Source organism: Ailuropoda melanoleuca, chromosome 5 (genome assembly GCF_002007445.2).
Source record: "Ailuropoda melanoleuca isolate Jingjing chromosome 5, ASM200744v2, whole genome shotgun sequence".
Lineage (NCBI taxonomy): Eukaryota > Metazoa > Chordata > Mammalia > Carnivora > Ursidae > Ailuropoda > Ailuropoda melanoleuca.
The window spans coordinates 31,335,972-31,356,998 of NC_048222.1; the positions used below are offsets into that span (position 1 = coordinate 31,335,972).

Genomic DNA, 21,027 nt, shown 5'->3' on the forward strand with positions numbered 1-21,027 from the left:
TTTTTTTTTTTTTTTTTTTTTTTTTGACAGAGCACGCACGCAGAAATAGGCAGAGTGGCAGGGAGAGGGAGAAGCAGGCTCCCCACTGAGCAGAGAGCCCGATGCGGGGCTCCATCCCACGAACCTGGGATCATGACCTGAGCCAAAAGCAGACACGTAACCAATTGAGCCACCCAGGCGCCCCTACTGCGTTTTTTTTTTAAATGATAAATGATGATTTGATAACAACAAAAATTACCAAAAACAAACATTCTAATCCTCTTAAATGTCTAACATTCTCTTCTTACAACTGTCTTGATTAATTTGGTCTTTAAGAAAAGCAAAACCACCAATGCTTTTGGAAGGTGTTTCCATCTTAAGAATCCAAAACAAAAAAAAGCACTGATTTCAACTCATTTTTGGGTGTAATTTTAGTGTAAATCACAATGTAACACTTATTTTTTTTTTAAAGATTTTATTTATTGGGACACCTGGGTGGCTCAGTCGTCAGGCATCTGCCTTCAGCTCAGGTCATAGTCCCAGGGTCATAGGATGAGTCCCTCATTGGGCTCCTTGCTCAGCGGGGAGCCTGCTTCTCCCTCTGCCTGCTGCTCCCCCTGCTTGTGCTCTTTTTAAAAAATAAAGATTTTATTTATTTGTTTGAGAGAAAGACAGAGCATGAGCAGGGGGAGAGGCAGAGGGAGAGGGACAAGCAGACTCCCAGCTGATTGCAGAGTCCCACATAGGGCTCAGTCCGATGACTGAGATCATTACCTAAGCCAAAGTCCGATGACTGAGATCATTACTTAAGCCAAAGTCATATGCTTAACCAACCGAGCCACCCAGGCATCCCCACGATGTAATACTTATTAATAACATAAACAAAACCATATGTCATACTGTTCCTAGAGAATGTGATATGTATTAATAATGAACCATAAGGCAGAGCCAGTAGGATTAAAAGCCAACTATTATTGGGGCGCCTGGGTGGCACAGCGGTTAAGCGTCTGCCTTCGGCTCAGGACATGATCCCGGTGTTATGGGATCAAGCCCCACATCAGGCTCCTCCGCTATGAGCCTACTTCTTCCTCTCCCCCACTCCCCCTGCTTGTGTTCCCTCTCTCGCTGGCTGTCTCTATCTCTGTCGAATAAATAAATAAATAAATCTTAAAAAAAAAAAACCCAACTATTATTAAATAAAACAAGGTTCAGTCAGTTGAGCATCCAACTCTGGGTTTCAGCTCAGGTCATGATCTCAAGGTCATGGGACTGAGCCCGCATCGGGCTCTGTGCTCAGCGCACAGTCTGCTTCAGATTATCTCTCCCTCTCCCTCTCCCTTCCGCTTGCTCGAATGCTTGCTTGCTCTCTCTCAAATAAATAAATAAAATCTTTTTAAAATAAAGAAATAAATCGTGGTACCTGGGTGGCTCAGTTGGTTAAGAGTCTGACCCTTGGTTTCAACTCAGGTCATCTCAGGTACTTGAGATCAAGCCCCACATCAGACTCCATGCTAATAAGCAGAGTCTGATTCTTGCCCTCTCTCTCTGCCCCCTCCCTGCTCACACACGTGCTCTTTCTAAAATAAAAATAAATAAATAAATAAATAAAATTAGTAACTTAATCAGAACTCATAATATTTGTTTTGTAACTACAACACCAGAAACTCTATTTCAATAGAGTGGTTGTATTAAAAAGAACCAGCTGTCTCCAACAGCATGCCTAGAGATATACTGTGCAAATTTATCTTTGAATTCCCCATCATCCTAACACAGGGCACTTGTCTGTTTCAAGGAGCAGCAGCAAGCAACCACCAGCTATAAAATATTTTGCATTTCCACATACAGATCTGCAATTTTGTCTAATCATGATTTACACCCTCATGAAGAATGTGCTTGCAAAAGCCCTTATCAAAATATTAGCATATCAAATCTAGCAACATACAAAAAGAATAATACATTATGATCAAGAGGGTTTTACCCCAGGAATGCAAGGTTATTTTAACATGCAAAAAAATCAGTCTATGTAATTAATCATATTAAAAGAATAAAATGATGTAGAAGATGCAGAAAAATTATTTAACAAAATTCAACACCCACTCTAGTTAAAAACTCTCAGCCAACTAGAAACATAACCTCCTCAACCTACAAAGGGCATCCTTGAAAAACCTACAGGTAACATCACAACAAACAGTGAAACAGTGAGTGCTTTCACCCTTAAATCAGGAAGAAAATGAAGTTGTCTACTCTCATCACTTATATTCAACATTGTTCCTGCTATCCCAGCCAATCCAATAAGGCAAGAAAAAAAAAGAAAAGGTGTATAGATTGGAAAAGAAGAAGCAAAATTCTCTATTTGAATATGATGTGATTGTTTACACAGAAAATCCTAAGGAATCTACAAAAAAGCTAGTAGAATAAATAAATTAGCAAATTGCAGGATATAAGGTCAATATACAAAATTCAGTTATATTTCCATATGCTAGAAGCAAACAATTAGGAAACAATTTTAAATATCCACTTAAAACAGCATAAAAAAAAACCCAAAATACTAGTAACAGAAGAACAAAGTAACATGTAAGAGCCCCACACTAAACACTACAAAACAGTGCCGAGAAAAATTAAAGACCTAAGAGAATGGAGAGATATAGCATGTCCATGCATCAGAGATTCAATACTGTTAAGATGTCAGTTCTCCCCCAAACTGATCTACAGAGTCAATACAATTATAATCAAAATTCCATCAAGCTTTCCTCTAGAAATTAAAAAGCTCATTCTAAAATTTATATAAAGGGCGCCTGAGTGACTCAGTCGTTAAGTGTCCGCCTTCAGCTGGGGTTGCGGCCCCGGGTCCTGGGATCAAGCCCCTCATCGGGAAGCCTGCCTCTCCCTCCCTGCTCACCCTGCTTGTGTTCCCTCTCTCGCTGTCTCTCTCTGTCAAAATAAATAAACAAAATCTTTAAAAATAAATAAATAAATAAAATGTATATAAAAATGCAAAGAACCTAGAATATCCAAAATAATCTTGGGGGGGGAAACAAAACAAAACAATGAAATTGAAGACTTACACTAAATAGATGACTTCAAAACTTACCACAATACTACAGTAAAGAAGTCAGTGTGATACTGGCATAGGGACAAACAGATAAATGAAAGAAAATAGAAAACCCAGAAATTGGAGCACCTGGTTGGTTTAGTCGGTAGAGCATGTGACTCTTGATCTAGGGGTGGTAGGTTCGAGCCCCACATTGGGTGTGGAGATTACCTAAAAATAAAATCTTTAAAAAAAGAAAAAAGAAAGAAAGAAGAAAAGAAAACCCAGAAATACACACACCCTGCATGGTATTTGATTTTTGACAAAAATGCCAAGAATCTAATGGGGAAAAGGAAATCTCTACAACAAAGGGTGCTAAAACAACTGGATATCCATAAAGAAAAAAAATAAATCTCAACTCCCATCTCATACACTTATTAATTCAAGATAGATCACAGAACTAAATGTAAAAACTAAATTATAAAACTTCCCGAAGAAGATATAGAAGAATATCTTTATGACTTGGGGACAGCAAAGTTTTACTATAAAAGAAAAAAAAAATGCCAAATTAGATTTTATCTAAATTTAAAACTTCTGCTCATCTAAAGGCACTATTAAGAAAATGAACAGGAGGGGCACCTGGGCGACTCAGGCTCAAATGGTTAAGCCTCCGACTCCTGATTTCGGCTCAGGTCATCATCTCAGGGTTGTGAGATCGAGCCCTGTGTTGGGCTCTGTGCTCAGCACAGAGTCTGCCGGAGATTCTTTCCCCTCCCTCTCCCTCTGCTCCTCCCTCACTCTCTCTCTCAAATAAATAAAATCTTAAAAAAAAAAAAAAAAAAAGGCTGACACAGAGACATTTTGTTAGCAAAAATGTAAAGCAACTGGAACTCTCACAAAATGTTGATAATATTCTGGAAAAAGGTCTAGCAGTTTCTTATAAAACTAAACATATACTTATGTATATTTATGATCCAGCAATTCCACTCCTAAATATTTACCCAAGAATTGAAAACAAATGTTCACAAAAAATCTGTACACAAATGTTCATAGAAACTTACTCAAAATAGCCCCAAACTGAAAAAAGCCCAGATGTTTATCAACAGAAGAATGTAAAAACAGAGGTGTAGTCAGAAAACAGAATGGCGCTCCGCAATATAAAGGAACAAACTATTGATACAACAGCAACATGGATGAACCTTGAAAACATTAGGCTGAGTGAAAGATGCCCTACTCAAATGAGCACTTACTATATGAAAACGTTTACATGCTCCATTTGTATGGAATAGGCAAGACTAATCTATGACAGAAACAAAATTACAACAGTGGTTGCCTGGGTTTGAAGGAACATCTCCAGGAATCAAAGAAGTTTCTGGGATGACGGTAATGTTCTAAGTCTTGATAAGAGTTTAAGTTCTACAGGTATATATATATACATATGTCAAAACTCATTGAATGGTACCCTTCAGACTGCATTTCACTCAGTGCGGAACCCCACACCGAGTGTAGAGGTTACTTGAAAGAAAAAAACACACTTAGAGGAAGATTATGCATTTTACCATATGCAAAATTTACACTCTCTTAAATATAAATATTGAACTCATTTTTTATACAAGCAGAAATATTCAGAAGTAAAACATACAGAAATCTCCAACATACTTTGAAGCACAGCAAAAAATTAAGATGGCTTAATGAATGGATAGAGGGATGGACAGATGAATACATCATACAACAATGAATGACAAGTATAGAATCTAGATGCTGTATATAAGGGTATTCAGCATATTAATCCTTCAACTTTTCCGCACTTTTGATAACTGTCATAATAAAATGTTGGGAATAAAATTTTAATTATGAGTTACTACATGAATAGTGTCCACCGGATCAATAACAACAGGTTCCAGGTGATTAAGTGATTACTATGTGAGAAGCACTATGCTGGTTACTCACATATGTTATATATATAATATATACAAAATCCCCACAGCCATCCTGCAAGACAAGTATCCCCATTTTCCAGAGAGGGAACTGACACACAAAAAGAGTAAGAAACTTATTCTAGCCTCAGACTGATACTAAATGATAAAGGCAGGATCCTAAACCCAGATCTGATTCCGTAAGGGCTGCTCTTTCTGTTTCATCATACTGCCTTAACAATGAATCCAAGGATTTGGCCCAATTAATTTTTTATATTACCATGGAATTCTGTGTTATTTTTTTTCCCTAAGAGTTTATTTTTAAATAACCTCTGCACCCAATGTGGGTGATCTACCAACCAAGCCAGCCAGGCGCCCCTGTGCTATTGACTAGTAGTAGAAATAAGTGAGTTAATAGCAAGGGCTTTGGAAATCAATGACGGTGTCCTTCCTTTGTAATGAGATAGGCTATTATGTGGCTGCTGCTATTCTTATCTCCTTTCAACAATATTATGAATGTGTCTTATGATATTAGACATGAATGCGAAAACCATGACACAATTTTCTCAAACACAGTTCTTTACCTCATTTCTCGTTCTTCATGTTGAGCGATAAGGTTGCTGTAAAAATTCTCCAGTGTCACTTTGGTCATGGTCACCCTTTCCTTTGTGTGATTACTCATGGAGGAACAAGGTGTTGAGCCTGTCATTGCCATGGCTGCTAGAAACAAAAAAAGAAGAGGTATTAGTTTTGGAGTTAGAATCCACCAATTATACACTCTCCTAACCTACTGGTAGGAAAGAAAATTGGTACAAGTTTTCTGGAGGACAAGCATAAAATATCGAACAAAAGCCAGACAAACAGAATACTTGGTGAAAGTAAGTATATATTAATGTCCTATGATTGTCCCAGAAATACCATCTCTAGGTATAAGGCCTAAAGAAATTATCTCATAGGCCCTTAAGAAATGCACAAACTTGTGCATTACAGGAGACGTTTATTATGCCATCATTTGTGTTATAGGAAGCTGAAGCCAATACAGTAATTTCCTTACTGTGGGTGCACATAAAGAAATAACATGCAGCAGTCAGAAACAAATCTATCCATACCTAAAATTGACATGAATATATCTTTCAAACATATAATTTTAAAAAGGAAGAGAACAAGATCACAATACCATAAACGTAAATTAAGAATATATAATACAGGGGCGCCTGGGTGGCGCAGTCGTTAAGCGCCTGCCTTCGGCTCAGGGCGTGATCCTGGTATTCTGGGATCGAGCCCCACATCAGGCTTCATCGGTGGGAGCCTGCTTCTTCCTCTCCCACTCCCCCTGCTTGTGTTCCCTCTCTCGCTGGCTGTCTCTGTCTGTCAAATAAATAAATAAAAATCTTTAAAAAAAAAAAAAAAGAATATATAATACAGGGCGCCTGGGTGGCTCAGTTGGTTGGGCATCTGCCTTCGGCTTGGGTCATGGTCCTGGAGTCCCAGGATCGAGGCTGTGTCAGGCTCCCTGCTCAGCGGGGAGTCTGCTTCTCCCTCTGACCCTCCCCTCCATGTTCTCACTTTCTCTCTCTCTCTCATTCTCTCTCTCTCAAATAAATAAAATCTTTTAAAAAAAAAAGAATATATAATACAGACACAGTATAATTCTTTGACATCCAATAATCTACCTTGGAGAAATCAAAGGCCCATAAGGATTCATACAGAGGGGGTTCAACGTAGCACCGTAAGGACAAAACTTGAATATCCAACAACAGAATGGATTAAATAATGAAAAGTCCTATAATTAAATAATGAACAATTAAGATGTGTTTGAATGTTTAATGTCAGGGGGAATGTGTTCAACCTAAACAGAAGGAGGTTACAAAACAGAATATATACCATGATCTCAATTTTACTAGATGTGCACAGAACTATTTGCAATATTTACCAAAATGTTACTAATGGCATAACTCTAGGCAGTAAGAATGCAATAGATCATTTTACTCTTGTTTGGGCTTTTCCACATTTTATATACTTCCTTCGATGAGCATGTACTATTACTATTAAACTACCAATAACTTCTGAAGATTTTATTTTTAAGCAATCTCTCCACCGAGTGTGGGGCTCAAACTCACAACCTCAAGATCAAGAGGTGCCTGCTCTACTACTGACCGAGCCAGCCAGGCGCTCCCAAATTACCAATAACTTTTAAATTTATATCATTTCCACAGTTTAAAAAAAACTATAACTAAGATGCTCATCTACAGGTATGCACGTACTCTGACAGGTCTTATGGTATCTGATAAATGCATGCTAACTGGATTTACAAGTTAAAACAAAAAACCGTGATAAAAACAATGTTACAAAGAAAAAAACCTGAATCATAAGTTTAGCGATGGAAGATTTCTTAAAAACAAAAGACCCTAACCTCCTCGTTTTACATATGAGAAAACTGATACCAACAAGGTTTAAATAGCTTATTGAACATTTTTATCCTAAATTTAAATCTCATTTTTCCCCAGGTATTTTTGCCAGCCCATACTGTCACACTTGGCAGGACCATTCACCAATCTGGACTTGCTCCAGCATCGGCAATAATGCTCAATATTTTATCCTTATCGTGCCTTCCTCCAACATGACTTGCCTCTAAGTCTGTCCTTTCACCCCAATATAAAGCTGAGTAAAAATCAGGAGGGGCCAAGGGCCATTTTCAAAGATAGTACACTTTATGAAAGTTTCCTTAAGGTTCTCCCCTTAATACTTAGCAGCTTTTTAACCTGTCTCATAGATTAAGGCTATTAAGGAATGTGCAAACACTTATTATTACTAAGACAAAAGGCTTAACATTAAGCAATTTTATTAAAAGATATTCAGGGGAGGGGTGCCTGGGTGGCACAGCGGTTAAGTGTCTGCCTTCGGCTCAGGGCGTGATCCCAGCGTTATGGGATCGAGCCCCACATCAGGCTCCTCTGCTATGGGCCTGCTTCTTCCTCTCCCACTCCCCCTGCTTGTGTTCCCTCTCTCGCTGGCTGTCTCTATCTCTGTTGAATAAATAAATAAAATCTTAAAAAAAAAAAAAAAGGATATTCAGGGGAAAATCACCTAAAAGGATAATACTTTCAGAGCAAAGAGATTCAAAATCAAGGCTCTACTTCAAACATTTTTATTCATGAAGTGCCAAAATTATCAGTAATAACAAATGCAAGAAAGTGGACTCAGCTCTACCTTACTGTTATTTCTTACAATGTTATTTTTTATGGGGAAGTTTCTGCTAATACCGAAGCAAACCCAAATATTTTTAGGATATCAGTAGAATTGTTTAAAGACCTCTGGTTTATGAAGCTTGGGTGTGGTTCCTTATTTGTCAGCCTGTACCCCCTCCACCCACAATGAAAACCACATGCACTCTAAGTCTAGTGAAGAAATTTTCAAACCAGATTTAAAAACAAGTCTGAAGCAAGGGAGTGCTTTGTACTCCTCCCTTGTCTGAACATTTCTAGAGACCATTTTATATACACATATATGTGGTTACATTTTAACAACTAAAATTATTCAACATAAAAATGCAACTAAAGTATTTAAACCTAAGACAAACAGTGCCTTTCATATAATAGGTGGTTAATAAATGTAAATTGAGCAAGTTAATGATTTTTTAGTTGTCAACAAAACTAAAGAACAAAATTACATTGACATTGATAAGTATATAAATACAGGGGTGGAGAAAGTTTTTACTCATTTAAGTCACTGGCATGGCTTTTAAGCTTTTAAGATCAACAGGAGATTAAGTGTACTCAAAGATTCGCATGTAACAGACCAACAAATTTTCTAGCAGAATGATTTTCAACCTCCACATACAGTCTCTAATGTAATGGCAAAGATTGCACTATCCTTCCCTTTGACCTTTCTTCAAAACCTCCTCCTCCTCCCCTTCCTCCACTCATAAAAGGATTAGCCTATTCTAATAACCGTTCATCAAAAGATACAATTACTACTGCCCTATAGCAATTTATAGCTTTACTAGGTCAACCAAGTACTTTTTATAAGACAGAGCTTTCCCTCACACTTTTGATACTGACCTACAGGCCACTGGAGGCCTCTTCCCTATTTGTTTCATTCTCCACCTCTGCAGAATTAGGGAATAGATAGGTAAGAAATTCTTAAAAGTTTTAAAAAATTTAACAAAAGAATGTGATCTTCAAAAGTTAGGGGTACATACCATTGTTTCATTCAACCTTGATGGTTATCCTTGGTTGACTGACTTTACAGTAGTACTGTTATCTCTACGGATACCCCTTCCCTCACCAATTCTTTATTTCTTTGTGACTGACAATCCAGTATCTTTCATTTGGGCAAGTGAACATAGATACGATTCCTTAAGAATCACATATCTTAATTTCTCCTCCTGAAGTGTAAGCTACGGGAAAGCGAGCATCTGTCTTTCACTACTTTTAACATCCTTTTCCCATCTTATGCAAAATGCTGTCCACTTAGAAAGCACCTTATAAAAGATTTGCTAAGAAAGCACTTGTCTTTCCTGACCATTACTAGGAGTTGAGAATATGTATGTATGATGGGGATAGAGCCAGAAGGTGAAATGGTTTTCTATACAAAGTTGGAGGATAGAGTACTGGTCCTTTTATGAGCGGAGCCTGTTATCGTGGTGTTTGCTTTTTTAGGGAAACGACATCTACTGCCTGGCTAATTTTAAATCGCAGCCAAGGTGAGCTGAAAGGGAGAGGAAGCACAAGGTTTACCTCACTTCAACCTTCCTCTGTACATTTCAAAAACAACAAGTTTCTCTTTGTGTCTTTTAGTCAATTCAAAGTGCAAACGGGGAGATCTGATCTCTCTACGAGCTGTTTCTGCACGCTGACACAGACTTTCCTCTAAGTCCTTACCGACTTTCCTTTTCCACTCTTTTCTTTAAAAAAAAAAAAAATCGTCAATTTCCCTGTGATTCTAAGATTATCTGAAGCCCAGTACCCTAAGACTAACCATGGAGAAGGGGACGACTCAAAGGAACCACACCCCAAGACGGGCTTTCCACATCTCTGCCTCACACAACAGCTCTTAGGTTCTCAGACCCCAGAAAAAAGAAAAGAGGTGGAAACTGGTAATGACTGAGATCCCAGAGGAGACTTGAGCGGCTGCGGCGAGCAGACAAAGCCGGCAACATGGAAAAGGGAAGAGAGCCTGGCTCCCTGCCCCAAGTGTACAAAAAGAAAGAAAGAATGGGGTGGGGAGCCTGAGACTGGGACAATGTGGCGAGGACCGACAGGGGAGGCTCCGAAAACCGGGAGAAGGAGGCTGTCAGTAAGGTGAGGAGAGCGGCCGAGGGGCCGTCAGGACAGGGCTGGTAAGAGGGCGCCGGCGGGAAGGGAGAACCCCCAAAAAGAGTCGGGCGGCGATAAGGGGGACAGCCTGGGATGGACTGAAGACAGCGGCAGCAAGACACTCACCAGAGCCCCGGGGAGGAAGAGCCCCCGACAGCCGCAGACGCGGGCCGGGCCAGTGATCTCTCTCGACGGGCGGACAGGCGAAGCCCCAGAGGCAGCACCCCGCCAACCAGACGAGAGGATGGGGTCTCTGAGGCAGGGGCCGAGGGGCGGGTGCGGGTAAGGACAACAGGAAGCTCTCCAACTGCCGGAAAAGACGGCAGCGCGAAGGGGCCAAGGCAGCCGAGTCCCCCGCCGCGTAGAGGGGCTGGCGCGGCGGCCAAGGGCCAAGACTGCGCAAGCGTGTCCCAGCGACGCGGCGGGGATTTCAGGACTGCGCGTGCGCGGCCGCGCCGCACCCACTTTCCCCGCCTTACCTGAGCAGGAGAGGCCGTGTGGAGGGCAGAAGTGTGAGGTGTGGAGCGGTTTCTGGGTGGGCTAGGCTGGGCTCGGGGGATGGTGCCCATTGTTTTCTGGTTTCTTTGTGTGTTTGCTTTATTTGGAAATAATTATAGACTCACAAAAAGCTGCAAACTTAATACAAGGAAGTCCCGGGAACCCATCACCCGCCCAGCTTCCCTCACCATCTTACATAACTACACTACATTATCAAAACCAGGAAATTGACCTTGGCACAAAACAACTCACTCGACCAATGCAATTGACTGGATTTAGACCTTCCTCGGATTTAACCAGTTTGCCATGCACTCATTTGTGCATCTGCGTGTGCTCGCGTGCTCGCCTTCATCTGCAGTTCTACTAAATTGTATCACTTGTGTAGTCGTCATCCCCCACCTTCCCCTAATTTTTTTTTTTTTTATTTGACAGAGACAGAGACAGTCAGCGAGAGAGGGAGCACAAGCAGGGGGAGTGGGAGAGGAAGAAGCAGGCTCATAGCAGAAGAGCCCTATGTGGGGCTCGGTCCCAGAACGCCGGGATCACGCCCTGAGCCGAAGGCAGACGCCCAACCGCTGTGCCACCCAGGCGCCCCTACCTTCCCCTAATTTTTGACTGTCGTAGCAATAAGTCGGCTAGAGCCCTGGGTCCCATCTTATTCTTCCTTAAAGTAAGGACTAACACACCATACTTGGGATCTGGAGATCTCTCATAGCATTAGGCCATCAGGAGGGCAGCCCAGTGTGCACAGAAGAAACTGCTTTTTGAGACTAGGCAACCGCTTAGTCTGTACGACCTCGGGTAAAGAGGTCCCAAGCCTTTGGACACTCACTCTTTCCTTGAGAACGGAACACAGTGCTCTTGACCAGAAAGTGTCAGGCCCCTGGAAACAAAGATGAGTAAGATATGATGATGGCTGCCTGCCTGCAAAAAGACCATGTAGGAAGCAAAATGTGCAAGTCATTCATTAGGGTATTTTGTGCTAGTTTGGTGCCTCACTCTTGAGTAATTGTAAGACTATAGAGCTTGGTTTTACCCTTCAAGCTTGGGGTCCTGGGCTTTATTTCCTTAATGGTCTTAAAAACATAGGCATTCCTTAACTGCTTTCATCTTCCTAGACTTCAAAGCCCCAGTTTCCTTTTGTCTCGCTTCATACAAAAACCACTTCACCCTTCATTCTCTCTGCCCAAAGGCCCTTCTCCCCCAATGCCTTTTGTCAAAGTCCTACCCGTCCTTAATGACTTAATAACAGTGCAAGATGTTTGCATAGTGCTTTTCAGTTTAGAAACCCCATTCACTCATTTAATCTCAGTTCATCCTCACAAGCCTGTGGCAGGTCTTTGGTAGGGTGAGTTTTTACACATAAAGTAACAAACACTCAGAGAAGCAAAGTGACTTGCCTGAATTGTCACAACTAGTAAAGCAAGCAGCAGAGGGGAGTCCCATTTTCTGATTGCAAACACAATGTTCTTTCTGCTTTCCCCTTTCCCCAGCTGAAACCTTATCTTTTCCTTGGAGCCTTCCCAGTTTCACAAGAGAAATTTCATCCTCTATTCTCTATAGTTCTGTATTAATTTATCTGTACCCTAACTCTAATAAACACTAAGGTTTTCCTCAAAATAGCTCAGCCAGAATATGCTGCTTTTCTCTTGTAGGCTCCCTCATGGCCAGGAAGTAGGCACAAAACTTAAATGCCACCAGTCACTTATACCCACCCCAGACTGTGAGTTGGAAGCAGAAGCGAATGTGATCTGACCCTACACCCACGGGACTGGGCCTTATCTGCCTCCCTCTACTACTGATGTTGTGGGATCCATCCTTTATTCTAAATGCTGATATTTTGTTCATCATGCATCTTTTGCATTAATTTTTATTTTTTTAAACATGGCATTAAAATATTATTTCGATTACTGAGGCTTTGGCCACCCTCATAAATCTTATACTAAGATAAGTGTCTTGCTCACCTCACCCTACTCCAGACCCCGGAAAGATCACTCTGAATCCATTCTGGTTAGAGTGTAGGCGCTCCATACAGCTTCTAGAGACCTTCTTAGAGGTCTCGGACCACGATTGTGCCACATGGCCACCCTTCCTGGGAGAGCAAGTACTCAGAGTTTTTTATATTCTGTATTGGAGGCAGACAAAAGAGAGAGGGAGTGAGGGGTGCCTTAGTGGCTCAGTCGGCTGCCTTTGGCTCAGGTTATTATCTCAGGGTCCTGGAATCTGGTCCATATTGGGCTCCTTGCTCAGCAGAGAGTCTGCTTCTCCCTATCTCTCTGTTCTCTCTGTCTCTCTCAAATAAATAAATAAATAAATAAATCTTTAAAAAAAAAAAAAAAGGGAGTGAAAGTGTATATTGGGTGATCCAGCCAATAATATCTGCCATGGAGTATATATTACTTTGCTCCTCTCTTTTAATCTAACTTCTTAATCTAAATGGAGAATGGCATATTGCAGGATGCTTTTTTTTTTTTTAAAGATTTTATTTTTTTTATTTATTCGACAGAGAGAGAGACAGCCAGCGAGAGAGGGAACACAAGCAGGGGGAGTGCGAGAGGAAGAAGCAGGCTCATAGCAGAAGAGCCTGATGTGGGGCTCGATCCCATAATGCTGGAATCACGCCCTGAGCTGAAGGCAGACGCTCAACCGCTGTGCCACCCAGGCGCCCCTGGATGCTTTTTTTTTTTAAGTTTACTTATTTTCTTTAGTAATCTCTACACCCAACATGGGGCTTGAACTCAAGACCCCAAGATCATGCTCCTCCAACTGAGCCATTCAGGCACCCGTATAGGACCCTTATTAATTGACTTCTGATTAATGGGAACACTGAACAGACTCAATCCCTTTATATTTTCTATTCTGTATTATCTCTGTCCTCATATAATTATAACTACAATATAATTCACCTAATCAAGATTTTCAGTTTGGTGGGGGGGGGTTTTGGGTTTTTTTTGGTTTTGGTTTTTTTGTGTATTTTTTTGCCACAAAGTGTGTGTTCTTTTCATTAATCGTACAAATAATTTGCTGCACTATCCCAGGGCAAACTGGAGAATTTGGCAGTCTGACTGGAGGTTTCCTGAGAGACCCACAGGCGGGTAGCATTGGCACAGAGTGCCCGGGATTCACAGTGCAGCTTGTCGCTCTCTCGTGTCCATCTTGCAGGTGGCTCTTCTTCGTCCATATCATGACTAGAGTGTTTTCGAAGCTGACGGGGGTGGGGAATCCTCCAAGTTCTTAGGAAATTTCACTCCACTTCTGTTCAATGGTTTCTTGGGTCAACAGGGTATTCTGGTCTCTGTTTTCTTCAGCTTGGCCTTATGGAAGCTGGGGATTTCCCCCATGCCCGGCTTGTCTGCCATTTTCTTAAAGCCATCCGTGGAGTTCCCCTTCGAGCCCTGTGCCTGGTGCACCCACTTCTGTTGCTGCAGCAAGAGACCTCCATTTTGGTGTTTTTTTTTTTAAGATTTTTTTTTAAAGATTTTATTCATTTGAGACAGAGAGATAGAGAGAGACAGCATGAGCAGGGAGAGAGGCAGAGGGAGAGGGAGAAGCAGACTCCCCACCGAGCAAGGACTCCATCCCAGGACCCTGAGATCATGACCTGAGCCGAAGGCAGGTGGCTTAACCATCTGAGCCACCCAGGCACCCCTGAGATTTTATTTTTAAGTAATCACAACATCCAAAGTGGGGGCTCGAACTTACAACCCCCAGATCAAGAGTTGCATGTTACACCAACTGAGCCAACCAGGCGCCCCCAAGATTCTCAGTTTTATAACAGATAATCTTCAAAAACTATTGGAAAACCAACAACCTTTTGGTATACTGTTATTCTTCATCTCCATGGGACTTGAGTTACTTGGTCAGAATATTAGCACTTTTTTCCCTAAGATTATTTATTTATTTATTTATTTGAGAGAGAGGGAGAGAGAAAGAGAGAGAGAGAGAGAGCACAAGCTGGGAGAGCGGGAGAGGGAGAAGTAGACTCCCTGCTGAGCAGGGAGCTCAATCCCAGGACCCTGAGATCGTGACCCAAGCGGAAGGCAGACACTTAAATGACTGAGCCACCCAGGTGTCCCGCCCTTTTTTTTTTTAAGTAAGCTCTATGCTCAAAGTGGGGGTTCAAACTTACAACCCCAAGATCAAGAGTTGCATGTCCTGCCAACTGAGCCAGCCAGGTGCTGCAAATATTAACACTTTTGTCTTGCTCTTTTCCCCAGTTTCAGACCCACTAACCTTTTTCTTCTCTTTAAATATTGCCTCAGGGGTACCTGGGTGGCTCAGTCGGTTGAGCGACTCTTGATTTCAGCTCAGGTCAGGATCTCAGGATCAGGAGAGGAGCCCTGCCTCAGGCTCCGCACTCAGCAGGGAGTCTGCTTGAGATTCTCTCTCTCCTTTCCCCTTTTCCCCTCCCCACCCTGAGTGAGAGCAAGCCCACTCTCTCTCTATCTCTAAAAAGATAAATCTTTAAAATAAAAGTTGCCCCAAATTGTTCTTTGTTCCAAGGAAATCACCTGTTTCCCGCCCATCAGGCTGATCTGCAATTTCTTCATTGGCTGAAGCTCACCCTCTTGTCAAAGACCACAGTCCTCCAAAAAACAGGCATCTTACCTTCACCCAGTGGGGGCAATGACATCAGTTGCTTCTGAATATACCTTCTGTAAGAAGATAGGAACTGTTCTTGGTGCCTGCTAATCCAGCATTGCCCCAGCTTGAACATGCACATGAATCCCCTAGGATCCAATTAAAATACAGATTCTAATTTAGAAGGTCTGGGCAGAGCTGAGAGTCTGCATTTCAAATAAGCTCCCAGGTGATGCAAATGCTGGTGGTCCATGTACCGCATTTGGGGTAGGAAGGAACTTGAACGTATATCCAGGTGAAAAATAAGAAGGGGAAAGTGCCCATGATCCAGCGGCCCTACCATGGCCAGACTCAGGTGAGGCAACTGAGGCAGCTGGGCTCAACATTGAACACGGCTCTTAAGCTCAGGTGCAGCAAATGCACTGCATGACCCTGACCGTGAGCACCTCCTTGTATTGTGCACACAAGGCACGTTGTTTGCCTGCCCTAGTCACTACCACGTCACATTTTCATGGGTTTCCTTTCAGACTACTTTCCTTTTTTTTTTTTTTAAAGATTTTATTTATTTATTTGACACAGAGAGAAACAGCCAGTGAGAGAGGGAACACAAGCAGAGGGAGTGGGAGAAGAAGAAGCAGGCTCCCAGCAGAGGAGCCCTATGCGGGGCTCGATCCCAGGACTCTGGGCTCACGTCCTGAGCCGAAGGCAGGCACTTAACAACTGAGCCACCCAGGCGCCCATCAGACTACTTTCTAATGCACATACAAACAGATGGGGATCACACACTGTATGGTTATGCTATATGTAATGATACCCATGGTATTACACACTCTACTGTTCTTAGTTGTTCATTTACATCGATGTTGTGATATTTTGAAAACCTCAAGCTCTGACAATTTTATTTCAAATTCATCTAATCATCCTGTTCTTCTAAAATGTACGTTGTTGCTTTCTCTGAGTGGAAGAATTATGAATGACTATCTTCTTCTTTTTTACTTTACTTTTCAAATTTTCCACATGGTACCCACATAACTTTTAATTTATTTTTATCAAAGTACTACACATACAGACTTGGGGAAAAAAAGAAAAGCGATCTGCAAGACTTATAACGATAAGCAGCAGTTCCTCGCCCCATCACTCCTATCAGATTCACTCAGCCGGAGCAGCTGCTTTCGGGCACCTGGGTGGCACTGCCGGTTGAGCGTCCAGCTCTTGATTTGGGCTCAGGTCATGATCTCAGGTTGGACTCTGAGCTCAGGACAGAGTCTGTTTGAGATTCTCTCTCTCTCTTTCTCTGCCTCCTCTCTCTCTCTCAAATAAATAAATCTTAAAAAAAAGAAAAGAAAAGCAGCTGTTTTCAACACGTAGTTGTTTTCCTATTTATCTCCTTGCTTCTAAATAACAGTGCTGTTTCTGAAATTTTCAGTCTTTGATATTTCATAGTTTCCTCAGTGAAGGTGAGGATGGAACTCAACACAACTTCCACCACAGCTGTTCTCCTTAAATCAATATTCAGTGTTTATAACTGACCCAAAAAAGGCAGAATAATTACTCTGCCTTTTTGTACCACTTTTTGTTTTCCCTGAAGTTAATAATTGCCTCAGTTTTTTTTCCCTTGCACAGTTTTATTTTAAAATATAAATATTGAGGGGCACCTGGGCAGCTCAGTCGGTTAAGTGTCTGCCTTCAGCTCAGGTCATGATCCTGGGATCCTGGGATCAGGGCCCTGATCAGGCTCCTTGCTCAGTGGAGAGCCTGCTTCTCTCTCTCCCTCTGCTGCTCTCCCTGCTTGTGTGCTCTCTCTCTCTCTCTCTGTCAAATAAATAAATTCTTTAAAAAAAAAATATCTTTCACTGGGTCGCCTGGGTGGCTCAGTCAGTTAAGCGTTCAACTCTTGATTTTGGCTCAGGTCATGATTCTCAGGATCTTGAGATCAAACCCCGCCTCCAGCTCCACTCTTGGCATGGAGCCTGCTTAAGATTCTCTCTCTCCCTCTGCCCCCTCCGTCTCCCCACCTTGTACTCATTCTCTCTCTCTCAAAAAATAAAAACTAGTAAAATAAAATATCTATGACTGATTTATCTGCAGGCTCTCTGTCAACACAGGAAAACTTTTCTCGGATTATGGTTAAACTCACAGTCTATCAGCCCCAGTTTTTTCTCTAGGGTTATCCTTCCTGGAGCTTTCTGTGTAAGTCAGGGTTCTCCAGAGTAACAGAAGGAATAGGATAGAAAGAGAGAGATTTGTTTTAAGGAACTGGCTCATGATTGTGGGGGCCGGCAAGTCCTAAATCAGTAGGGCAGGCTGGCAGGCAGGAAATCCAGGCAAGAGTTGCCGTTGCAGTCTTGAGTCTGAAGTCCACAGGGTAGGCCAGCAGGCTGGAAACTCAGGCAGGATTTCTATGTTGTCATCTTGAGGCAGAATTGCTTCTTCTTTTGGATACCTCAGCCTTTGCATGTAAGGCCTTCAATGGACTGGATGAGACCCACCTACCTAGAAGGTAACCTGCTTAATTTAAAGTCAAAGGATTATAAGTGTTAATCATAACTGAAATATACTTTGACAGCAACATTTAGACTAGTGTTTGACCAGTTCGAACACCATAGCCTAGCCAAGTTGACCCATGAAATTAACCATCCTCCTAAGTGATCTCTCTCTTACCATAGTTTTGTTTTCTCATTAGTGTTCCCCTCCCACTCAATTTCATAGGCCTTCCCCTTTAAAAATCTACTGTAATATTTAAATATTGGGAGAGTAGTGGGCACGTCCTCCAGCCCCATCCAGCTGCCTACTCATCTCCATTTCTTTCTCATGGTCCTAGGAGAGCAGAAGGGACAGTGCTGAGCTCACACAGCATATACTATGTGATAACTGCCAATAACCATGCATAGGCAGGAGGAAGAGAATTTATTTGTAGCTGCAGTCCTGCAGGAAGCATTAGTATAATTGACTGGGCCTGCCACAGCTGTCTGATCTTTTTTATCCCAATGCTTAGGCTTCAAACCTGAAAACCTCAAAGTAAAGAAAGCACTAAAGGCAAACATAGCTTTTCATATGGTTTCTTGGATGCAGACTTAACAATATGGCTAAGCATAAAACAATAATAGCTTGATCATATGATTTTGCCTGCTTAGAGATTTTTATTTTCTTTAAACTGCTTAATGATGGGGCCAAAATAATTGAGAAGTCTTAAGAAATAGATTTTAAATTAATTTTTTCCAAATGACTGCACACCCTTGTGTATGTGGATGTGTGTCATGATGAGTCAATGTTTCTTTGGGAATTGAGGGTGAAAAATCTCAAAAACAAATGAAGGATGCGAAGCACGGCAGGTTCAGTAACCAAATGATGCATAAACTTTTCTCACCTACCATTTGGTAGTGAAAATATTAGGAGGGAGAAGTTATACAAACCTTATGGAGAAAGGAAAGAAAGAGAACAATACTTGCCGAACAAAAAGAGTGATGAAAACAAGTTCCCCAAAGGAAAAACTACACTTGTTCTTAGCCAAAAGGCCGAGAAGCGATCCCCAAAGGAAAATAAATCAAAACCAGAAGTGAAAGGGGTAAGATGTCACTGACCTCATTGTGTTTAGATGGGAACCTTCCTGTAAAACAAAGGAGTTCCTGAGGTTTCCACTGTTGAAAGGTTTTCTTTTCATTGGTGGAGTGGAGAGCTGCAAGAGTCAAGACTCTCAGGCTCCCTTAGGTATGAACTAAATCTTCCCATATTCACAGAGGCCCCAGAACTGTCCCGCCAACTGATGGCTGATGTCATACACTCCGTAAAAATGGAGGCGTGTGAATCCCTTTTGTTCCAAATAGAGTTAATCCCATTTGTCCCATAACAGAGAAGATATACCAAAATGTTCTATATCCGTAAGTTTGAAACACGCTGGGTTAAGTATAATTATGTGAGTTTCTTTATGGCAGACCTTCTCAGGACCTTTAATAGCATTGTGACTCCCCATCGGGGACATTTATTATACAAGATTCCATAGATGTATTTCAGATGTTTCATAGATCACTAGTTAACATTTCCCTAAACTAGTGCTCTGAGGAACACAGAACTAGATAGTTAACCACCATGGGGTGTGTGTGTGTGTGTGTGTGGTTATAGGAGAGAGGGCCAAGATCACCTGCTAGTTCTTATGTAGCTTCTGATCAAAGGAGCAAAAGGACATCCCAACAGCCTGTTACCACCTCCTGGCTTTGAACTATGATATCATAAATTCCCCTTTAGTTCTAAATTGCTAACAACTGTTTTGGAATCCAACATCCAAGCTAAAAGGGAACCTAGAGATCACTTCAACTAATCCTTCCATTTTACAGATGTGAAACAGGCCTATGGGCAAGAATTAGGGTAAGCAAATAATGAATCATGGAACATTACATCAAAAACTAAGGATATACTGTATGGTGACTAACATAACATAATAAAAAATTATTAAAAAAAAAAAAAGAATTAGGTTGCCCAAAGTCATGGGTACATTAAATTGCAAAGTTCTGCTAGAGCCAGGTTTCCTGACTTCCTGTCCACTGATGTTTCTCCTGCTCTCTGGTGCCTCTCCATATGATTGAGTCCACAGCCTAGCAGTGGGCTGTCATGGCACAATTCTGACAAATCTGCCTGTTATCAAAAAAGAGATCTAAGCCAGCTGATGGCCCCTACGATCTCTAACAAACCTCAATGTGATAAAATAATTCAGACAGTCGCAATCCTTGGCAGTTGAAGCAGCAGGATTTGACCTGCGGTTTCAACACCAGATTCTTCATTAATCTCTGAGGCCACAGCACATGATGTCTTCCTTGAAAACTGAATTTTAAGTAATGTAGATGTCATGCCCATCTCTCCTTATAAAGTTTTTTTTTAAAATATTTATTTATTTGACAGATAGAGAGAGCACAAGCAGGGGAAGGGGAGAGGGAAAGGGAGAAGCAGGCTCCCCATTGAGCAGGGAGCCCAATGCAGGGCTTGATCCCAGGACCCTGGAATCATGACCTGAGCTGAAGGCAGATGCCTAATCGATTCAGCCACCCAGGCGTCCCTCTCCTTATAAAGTTTTAAAATAGGGTTTGGAGTGTGGAGCCCAATGTGGGACTCGAACTCACCACCCTGAGATCAGGACCTGAGGTGAAATCAAGTGTCAGATGTCAACCACTGAGCCACCCAGGCACCCCAAAGAGTTTTTTTTTAAGTTTGTTCATTTATGTATGTATTTATTTATTTTTAGTAATCTCTACACCCAACGTGGGGCGACCCAAGATCAAGAGCCTCGCACTCCTTGGACTGAGCCAGACAAATGCCCCTCCTTCCAGAGTTCTTTATGCACACATGGATAGAGAGTCATTTTTCTACTTATTTACACAAATGGCATGATCTCTTAATTAGGCAAGTCTCTTCCCATTCAGGCCTTAGTTCCCCTGTTTATAAAGAAAGGATATTGTATGAACTCTCTTCACGCACCCTCTGACATTCTCACGTGCTGGGCAGGCATTAAGCCCCCGGCTACTCACTCTGCCCCTCTTGACAATATTTGGCCTTTTGGAAAGTCACACTTGCATGGCTGGTTTTGTCAGTTGACCTCAAATTTAGAACACTTGGGGTGTGGTTTATAGACTCCGGTATTTCATGCTTTAAGAAAATCCAGGACGCAAATGTCAACATTTCCAAAGCAAATGAGGGAGTGGCTGTTTGTATTACA

General features: G+C 41.8%; 1 protein-coding gene and 2 pseudogenes across 2 annotated transcripts in view; all 3 read right to left on the reverse strand.

Annotated features, from left to right (window-relative positions):
- STK38 (serine/threonine kinase 38) overlaps window positions 1-10,603 on the reverse strand; it is a 40,214-nt gene extending 29,611 nt beyond the window's left edge. The window contains exons 1-2 of one of the 2 annotated variants that reach the window (XM_011218509.3): window positions 10,371-10,603; window positions 5,511-5,646 (exon numbers count right to left, since the gene is read on the reverse strand). In XM_011218509.3, the coding sequence (XP_011216811.1) occupies window positions 5,511-5,641 (131 nt within the window). In that variant the 5' untranslated portion in view covers window positions 5,642-5,646; window positions 10,371-10,603. The remainder of the gene's footprint in view (window positions 1-5,510; window positions 5,647-10,370) is intronic. The other variant, XM_019794177.2, reaches the window with a different exon arrangement.
- Window positions 10,604-13,961: 3,358 nt separating this feature from the next.
- Window positions 13,962-14,123, reverse strand: LOC109488859 (annotated as a pseudogene).
- Window positions 14,124-18,678: 4,555 nt separating this feature from the next.
- Window positions 18,679-18,850, reverse strand: LOC117802523 (annotated as a pseudogene).
- Between the last annotated feature and the right edge of the window lie 2,177 nt (window positions 18,851-21,027).